This window comes from Hyperolius riggenbachi, chromosome 8 (genome assembly GCF_040937935.1).
Source record: "Hyperolius riggenbachi isolate aHypRig1 chromosome 8, aHypRig1.pri, whole genome shotgun sequence".
In the NCBI taxonomy this organism is placed as follows: Eukaryota; Metazoa; Chordata; class Amphibia; order Anura; family Hyperoliidae; genus Hyperolius; species Hyperolius riggenbachi.
In genome coordinates this window covers 72,996,927-73,006,329 of record NC_090653.1, presented here as the reverse complement: position 1 = coordinate 73,006,329, position 9,403 = coordinate 72,996,927, and the positions used below count along the sequence as shown (strand labels likewise).

The 9,403-nt window shown below is 44.1% G+C and overlaps 1 protein-coding gene across 1 annotated transcript in view; it reads right to left on the bottom strand.

The window, feature by feature from the left end:
- Nucleotides 1-481: 481 nt before the first annotated feature.
- The window catches only part of LOC137528919 (cytochrome P450 2H2-like), a 45,018-nt gene continuing 36,096 nt past the window's right edge, over nucleotides 482-9,403 (bottom strand). The window contains exon 9 of the mRNA XM_068250683.1: nucleotides 482-999. Coding sequence (XP_068106784.1) covers nucleotides 818-999 — 182 coding nt within the window. The 3' untranslated portion in view covers nucleotides 482-817. The remainder of the gene's footprint in view (nucleotides 1,000-9,403) is intronic.

Below are 9,403 nucleotides of genomic sequence, written 5' to 3'. Positions count from 1 at the left end.
TTCAGCATACTATCCACTTCAATCCAGCACAGCTCTTTTACGTAAAAATTCACTTTATTTTATTCAATGCAAAAATAGTACAAACGTTACATAAAAATGCGGAGCTATGTGTAAAGTAAGGAGATCATGCGACCACTATAGTAGTAAGCATTTAGATGCTCTTATTTATTAGGAATGAGTGTGAGTATGATTTGGGTGTGACTGGAGTCACCCATATGGGTGTGGCTGACAGGACACTGTACCTTGTCCTCATATGCAAAGAGAATTAGTGGCAGTGTCCACCACTGAAATCTTAGGCTTTAGATATACAGCAGAGTGGAGATGAGGGTCAAGCAAGTGGATACGATGAATTCTTATTTATTTCAGCACAGGATTGATGTATTTTGAAACTAAAATAAAAATTATGCCTGGATTTTGATTTTGCATTTCCAAGCACAATACCAATAACTTTATTTCAAGTCACCCAGAACCAAGATGGCAATCCAGTAAAATGTATTTATTTATCATTTACAAAGTTTATATAAAATACACCCCAGTCCAAGCTCACGGCACATGGAGTAAATATACAAATTTCAAGCAGATGGTGTCGCCAGTGTCGATGAGCACAGAAATAGATATGGATGGCTCTAATGCCCACTGCTGATTCTTTGGCTCCTTCTATTTTTTATTCATTTTTATTTTTATTTTTTAGTATATGAAAAAGAAATCTATGAAAGTCTGATAATCTCATTGCATTTTTACAAAGAATTAGATGGGTGCTCTTCAATCTTCAAACCAGAATGCAACATCATAAATGATCAGCATGTTCAGTGGTTCCTCATCGGGGAATGACCAGCATCTCATAAAGCATGGGTTGGGAAGCATTGGTGTTGGGCAGCGGTGTAACGTGTATGTCTTTCCTGTCTACTGTGGGTTCCAGAGTAAATCTTTGCAATGTGGTTGTGAGGAAGAGGAAGAGTTCCATCCGAGCCAGACCTTCCCCCGCACACACACGTTTTCCTGGTGAGGAACACAGAAAATACATCAAGGGCAAATAATAAAATGATGAAGACGTGTACAGGCCTAGGTAATATTCCAAGAGATACTCCAGTAAACACTTTGAAAAGAGAGAGGTTATGCACTATATAAAGGACACTAATGTTCAAGACCTCCTTTACCAATACCCAGTTTAACTCCATCCCGACGGCCTAACGCCGATAGGCGTCGGGAAGGTGGCAGCCCCAGGACCGCCTTACGTCGAAAGGCGTCAAGTCCTGGGGTGGTGTTTTGCAGGGGATTGCGCGCGCTGATGCGTGTGCATCCCTGCTTGAATGATGGAGCTCCGCTCCGGCATCAGTCATAAACAGCGTCCATCGCCGCTATTAGACTGTTAGACGGCAAAACTGCTGTCTATTTACATTGTACAGCGCTGCGATGTACGGCAGCGCTGTACTGGGGACAGTCGTGTCACTCAGCTGTCCCCTGGAGAGGCTCTGAGTCAGAGCGCAATCGGATCTCATAGGCTGATGCCTATGAGAGCTGATCGCTGTAAATTGGCTGGCGAGGGGAGGGAGGGAAGGGAGTGTTAAAAATAAATATAAAAATAGCAACATTTATAAAAAAAAAAACAAAAAAACAACAAATAAATAAATAAACATAGCAGCAGCGATCAGAGCCCACCAACAGAAAGCTCTGTTGGTGGGCAAAAAAGGGCGGGGAGTTCATTTGTGTGCTCGGTTGTGCGGCTCTGCAGTGAGCTATTAAATCTGCAGAGAACTTATTTGTACAAAATAGCCTGGTCACTAGGGGGGTGTAAGCCTGTGGTCCTTAAGTGGTTAAAGGTCCTGACATGGACACTTCCAGAATCATTTCTTACTGTATGTCTCTTTCTGACCATAATGTTGACTAATGCCTAAAGTATTCTTCTAGGATGGATTCATGATGCAGCTAAAGGCTACTGTCTGCTAGTCAATGAAACATTGGCTGTAACAGATGTTTTAAAACTTGTGCACACACAAAAATGATAAACACAGTTTGCATTGTCCTTTAAATCCCATTTTGTTACATTTTCTTACAGGGGTACATTTAAAACAAAGTGCCACAAAATTATAGTGCATGGTGATGCCGGTATTGACATCTGGTTTCTAACATTATTTAATGTTTTAGAACAATTATAAAATGTTAAATAATGTTAGTAACATGATGTCTTTATGAGCATCTAGCACTATTGTACATTAAACGGTCCTGACAATTGTGTCTCCTCCACTTCCTGATTAGTTTGTAGGTGTCCTGCAGCCCCATGTAGGGAATGAAGCCGCATGGTGATTGGCTGGCTGCAGGACACCTGCAAACTAACCTAGAAGTGAAGGACACTTAATCTCTGGGACCAGGTAATGTATATTAAAGCTCTGCCCACTCTCACACTGAACCCTCCCTCTACCTATGCCTAACCCTAAGACCTCAACCCTAAACCCCTCCATCCGTAATTCATTTTGCATGTAAACTTAATCCATCCGTAATTTTGTGTGATTATGTGAAATGTTGCTTAACCAGCTGAGCGGTCTGGACGAGCTCAGCTCGTCCAACACCGCCAGAGGCTGCCGCTCAGGCCCTGCTGGGCCGATTTTCACCAAATAAAAAGCAGCACACGCAGCCGGCACTTTGCCAGCCGCGTGTGCTGCCTGATCGCCGCTGCAGCGCGGCGATCCGCCGCGTGCAGCGGCGAAAGAGGGTCCCCCCAGCCGCCCGAGCCCAGCGTAGCCGGAACAAACAGTTCCGGCCAGCGCTAAGGGCTGGATCGGAGGCGGCTGACGTCAGGATGTCGGCTGACGTCCATGACGTCACTCCGCTCGTCGCCATGGCGACGAGGTAAGCAAAACACGGAAGGCCGCTTATTGCGGCCTTCCGTGTTACTTCTGGCCGCTGGAGGCGATCGGAAGAACGCCTCCGGAGCGCCCTCTAGTGGGCTTTCATGCAGCCAACTTTCAGTTGGCTGCATGAAATAGTTTTTTTTTTATTTAAAAAAAACCCTCCCGCAGCCACCCTGGCGATTTAATCAGAACGCCAGGGTGGTTAATTTCGTGCCAACTTTGGCGGTTAATAGCAAAGCCCCCATACATGCTATCATCACTAGAATTGCTACATATGTTAATAGCAATTCTGGAAACAAGTAAAAGAAATCGAACTTAAAAATGCAAAGAAGGGGGCGTGACCAAGATGGCGCCGGTGTAGGACGCATAACTCCAGAGCTCCGGATGAAACGTTTTGTCTGCACTCCTAGCCATACCGCAGAGCCCTACTGAGTAGCATTCAGACCTTCGGAGTATCGCGGAAACGCTACCCTACATGGCCAGACGTGCTAAAGCTCTCACCATCAACGAGACGATGGACAAATACATGAGGCCGGATCCACCAGGCCTACCGCAACGTGGTCGCCAGCAACTCCGAGGAAACGGCTCGGTAAGAGACAACTCCCTGTCCCTTCCACGCTCCCCTAAAACTACATGCCCGGATCCCCCCACTGTAGCTAAACCGACAAATGCTTCAGAGTCGGTAGACAATGCTAGCAGCTCACACGCAGTGGAAATACACCTCCCGCCATCTTGTGTCGCAGTAGCTAATAACACTGACCAGGCCTTTGATACCTCCCTAGATGAGACATTACCTTTAACCACTTTACCCCCGCCCGTACGAATTTCTCCGTCCCTCTTTCCATCCTTTAACCCCCAGGGACGGAGAAATCCGTACTTTCCGCGCTCCCGCTCGTAAACACGCCGCCCGCCGCTAGTAAACATGCCATTCCCGTTCGTTGATCTAAGCCCCGCAATGATCCGCTGCTCTCCGATGAGCAGCGCGATCATTGTGAAAAATAAACACTTACCCAGCCTCCAAGTACTTCCTCCAAGCTTCCGGAAGGACGCTTGGAGGTCGCATTAAAACAAAAAGTTACTGTGGCCATCTTGTGGCCAAATACTACACCCTAAACATTTTTCACATACAAATAAATTACTTTTACACAAAAAATTAACTCATTACCTCCCACACTCCCAATTTTTTTTTTTTTTGTAATTAAAAAAAAATTAAAAAATGTACAATAAAAAAAATACATAAATAGTTACCTTAGGGACTGAACTTTTTAAATATTTATGTCAGGAGGGTACAACACTGTTACTTTATAAACTATGGGCTTGTAATTAGGGATGGACGCAAAACTGAAAAAAATGCACCTTTATTTCCAAATAAAATATTGGCGCCAAACATTGTGATAGGGACATAATTTAAATGGTTTTATAACCGGGACAAAAGGGCAAATACATTTCATGGGTTTTAATTACAGTAGCATGCATTATTTAAAAACTAAAATGGCCGAAAACTGAAAAATAATTATTTTTTTTCCCACATTTTTCCTATTTTCCCATTAAAACACATTTAGAATAAAATAATTCTTGGCATAATGTCCCACCTAAAGAAAGCCTAATTGGTGGTGGAAAAAACAAGATATAGATCATTTAATTGTGATAAGTAATGATAAAGTTATAGACGAATGAATGGAAGGAGCGCTGAAAGGTGAAAATTGCTCTGGTGGTCAGGGGGTAAAACCCCTCAGTGGTGAAGTGGTTAAACATGGAAGACAATGCAACTAGCTGGGATACGGTGGACGATACAGGGGTCAGTGGAGAAGCCGAACTTACGCTTAAAGATGTCCATATGCAATTACTGGCCGCCATCACCGAGTCCCGCACTGTGGTTACTACGAAGGTGGAGGAAGTTAAAATCGATGTGGGCCTAATTAGGCAGGACATGCAAAAACTGCGTGAGCGTACTTCTGATCTTGAAACAAGAGTCTCTAATATTGAAGATACAATATCCCCTTATGCTGAAAAGATTCGTATAGTACAACAAGAATCCACTGCCAACCACGCCAAGTCAGATGACATGGAGAACCGGCTCCGCCGTAATAATCTGAGATTTGTGGGGATACCGGAGGGAGCAGAGGGTAACAGGCCGGAGGAATTCATTGAACACTAGCTATTGCAACAGTTTGGTGATGAAAATCTGTCTAAAGCATTCGTTGTTGAACGTGCTCATAGGTTCCCTGCGCGCAAACCACAACCTGGCAGACCCCCACGTTCGTTTTTTGGCGAGAATCCTGAACTGTAGAGATAGAGACACTATCCTTCGTCTTGCGCGCAACAAAGAGGAACTGAGCATTGATAATGCTAAAATTATGATGTTTCCTGATTATTCGCAAGAACTACAGAAGAAACGTGCTTCCTTTATAGATGTTAAGCGTAGGCTTGGAAATGCCAATGTCCCTCATTCTATGCAATTCCCAGCCAAGCTACGTATAGTTGATGGCAATGAAACTCTCTTTTTTACAGATCCCAAGGAAGCGGTGGACTGGCTTGATACCAAGCAATGATGTATTCAATCTTGACCTTATAACTGATCCTGTTTGTTGCACTTAATGTTTATTCCTTTTTCAGATTAACCCTTATAGATCACTACCTGCCTTGCTAGCATAACATGTTAAATTGCTTGTGATACTTATCTACCTATATGCAGTATTCCACCATATGCTGTCTGACATGCTTTCCCCTTTTGAGAGGGCTCTGCGGTACAAAACCTGCTGTTGGTTCCTCCGGATCACTATTTCTACTTGGTCTCTCAAGCTTAGTCAGTGTATAACTGACTTCTTGCCTAGGTTCAGTTTGGGTATAAGATCCCAGTACTAGTTGTTTCATTGTTTGTACTGTGGGTAGGGGTTTAAATGGTATGTTTTTCACCTTTTCTTTTAGTTTGGGAGCTATCTGATATTATTATTATGCAGTCTAGATTCATAATTGAAGACCACCTGTGCCTTGTAATAACATTCATTTATGTCAATACCTATTATGCCCTTGGATAGTATAAAATTCATGTCCTGGAACGTGCGGGGCATGAATGATAGCTTTAAGAGAGGTATGATATTTAAACAAATTGATAAGCAAAAACCAGATATACTATGCTTACAAGAAACATACTTGTTACCAGTGAAAACCTCCTGTCTCAGGAAAAGGTGGGTTGGTTGGGTCGCACACAGTACACATTCCTCATATTCCTCGGGAGTATCTATATTATTCCATAAAAGACTTCGATTTGACATATATAAACTGGAGGTAGATGATTGAGGTAGATATGTATGCATAGCACTTCATACTGAAGGCCTTTCTTTAGTCCTTTTAGGAATATATAACCCCCCACCTGCATCAGTGTCCCTTCTACGGCATATTGCCCTATTTGCCCTTAGCTTCCCGGGTTATCAAGTAATTTGTTTAGGAGATTTTAATATGTTTATGGATCCAGCTCTTGATAAGTTTCATGACCCTCCTAACAGTCCTTACTCCTCAATGCCTACAACCTTAGCTAAATTTATTAACGAAATGTCCTGGGTAGATGTGTGGAGATCCTTCAATCCAACCTTAACTCAATTTACATGCCATACTGCCCATCATCATGCACTCTCCCGTATTGACTATGTGTTTACTACCCCATTAACATTGCCCCATATTACAGCTGTGTCCCACTTGCCACGATCTCTTTCTGACCACACTCCAATAATATTTAACTGCTCCCTACAAAATATTAAGCCGCCAGTGAGATGGCGTTTACACCCATTTTGGTTTTCTCAGATGAGATGGAGGAGTTGGGAAACAGCTGGAATTGTTTTTTGAGACTAATCGGGATGAAACCAGTACTATTAATAAATGGGATACCTTTAAAGCTTATGCCCGGGGAACTTTTAATTACGCTATTAAAAATATCAAAAAAGAATCCCAGTTAATGGAACTTAATCTAGAATCACGTCTATTATCTTCTGAAAGTGCATATACGCAAAATCCCAATGATACTACTAAACGCATATGGTTAACTACCCTTAAAGAATACAATGTTCTCCTGTCTGAAAAAGCTAAGAGGTGTGAATTCTTTTTTAAGCAATCCAACTTTGAAATTGGCAACAAATCTGCTAAACTTTTGGCACAACTAGCACATTCTAATATGTCATCGCACACTATATTAGCAATTGCTGATCCTGATGGTACAGTACATAAAGATATCCCCAATATGGTTAAATGCTTTTGCGATTTTTATAAACAACTATACACATCTACCCTTACTTGTACTGATATGGAGATTGCCAACTATCTTGCCACTATACAATTTCCTCAGCTAACAACTGATCAACAGAAATTGTTGGATAGAGACATAACTCTGGATGAGGTACAGGAGGCAGTTATGTCACTAGCCAATAATAAAACTCCTGGACCTGATGGTCTCCCGGTGGAAGTGTACAAGTGTTATGATGAAGCATTGATCCCTGAATTATATGCAACGTTAGAATCCTGTACTGACTTATTAACCCTCCCAGATTCCTTCAACAAAGCTACAGTTATCTTAATCCTGAAATCTGGAAAGGATCCTACCCAGTGTTCTTCACAGGGCCGTGCAGAGGATTCTCAAGGGGGGGGTGCTCAAATTTGAAAAAGGGGCCCTAATTGATAAATCGTGCTAAATTGTGTATGTCATACCCCTTCTACAGAAAGCACTAGGCAGTCTTAACCCCCCACCACACACACACACACACCTTTATAAAAGTATCAGGCAGACTTTGTGTCTTCTTCCAACCAACTTCTTTGGTGCCACCATCCTCAAATCAGCAGTCATAGGTGCGTACTATTAGTGTGGGCACAGTGGAGCCTGATGTAGGCATGGATTCACCTTTCATTACTGGGACCTCTATCCCTCTAGATCAGCACCCAAGCTTCTTTTCAGGCAAAGAAGCAGTGGTTGCCAATATGCAGTGGTTGCTAAGCATTAGTAGATGCAAAACTGCAGTAAGTGCCAAGGTGCAGTGGGTGCACAGATGCAGTGGGTGGTAAGACGCAAAGGTCCAGTTTGTGCTAATTTGCAGTGGGTGCCGATGTGCCAAAGTAAAGTCCGTGTCAAGCTGCTGTGGGTACCAAGGTCCAGTTTGTATTGTGTGTTTATTTGCAGTGGATGCTATGCTGTATTGGGTGCTGAATGAGTAGCAGAAGGCGATAAACAATAGTGGGTGCCATGTGAGTGCTAATTGGTACAGGGAGCCATGTGAGTGTTGGACATGAGTGAGCAGGGAGTGCGATGTGTGGTCTGGATGTGTGCCATGGGAGAGAACTGAGTCTCATATGGGTTCAGACCAAGGGTGGGTACTGGTTGCTATTTGAGTGCTGGCCATGGATGGGTACTAGGTGCATATAATGGCTTTGGAACTTTGTGCTGTGTGAGTACTATGCCATGTGGGTGTTGATTATGGGGGTTATAGGCTGTCATGTGGGTCTTAGGTGCAAATACTGAGTGCCAAGTGGGTTCTGGGAGTGAGTACATGGTAACATTTGGGTAATGGGTGCTGGCTAGTGGGGTATTTGTTGTCATGTGAGTGCTAAATGCAGAAGCTGGGTGCCATGTGGGTTCTGGGTGCTGCACAGGGTGTCATGTGCATTCTGGCTGTATGGGTTGGTGTCAAGCATCATGTAGGTGTTGATTGCAGTTACTCAAGCCCTTGTGAGTTCTGGGTGCAAGTACTAGATGTCATATGTGAGTGTTTGGTGTTTGTGCTGGGCACCAAGTGGAGGCTTAGTGCAACTGGAACTACTGCAGATGAAACATGTGGGTGTTGGGTGCAGGTACATTGGTGCGAATACTTGGTGCATTTCCTGCACTAGGTGCTAGCTATGGGTGGGCATCGTGTGTCATGTGGATTCTGAGTGCAGGTACTTTGGGTGCTAGTACTGGTTTATGTGAGTTCAGATAATGTGCAAGTACTGTGCCAAGTGGGTGTGAGTACTGGGTGCCAGCTATAGGGTGAATGATGCAAGTACTAAGTGCCATATGGAGGTCGGATATAAGTATTAGGTGAAAGTTGCTTGGTGCAAGTACTGGGTGCTTGCTATAATGGGGGTTACTGGTTGAGTGTAATGTGGGTGCTGAATATTGGTGGGATTGCGGTGGGTGCAGGGAGTGGGAGGTCACTGTGGGTACTGCTATGAATGGCATGGTTGCTGCTAGGGGAGGTAGTGGTCAGTGTGGTTGCTGGGGGAGGTAGAGGTCAGTGTGGGTGCTGGTGGAAGGGTAGGTCACTGTGGGTTCTGTGGAAGGAAGCGGTCAGTATGAGTGCTGGAGGAAGGGGAGGTCACTGTGGGTGCTGGGAGAGGTCATTGTAGTTATTGGAGGAGGGAGTAGTTGTGGATGCTGTGTGTTGGGAGAGGTCACTATAGGCGCTGCTTTTGGGATGTGAGGTCCCTGTAAGTGCTGCAGGGGACAGGAGGGTAGCCTCTGTGGAGGGAAAGATCACTGTGGGTGCTGGGGGAAGGATAGGTCAGTGTGGGTGCTGGGGTAGGCAGGATCA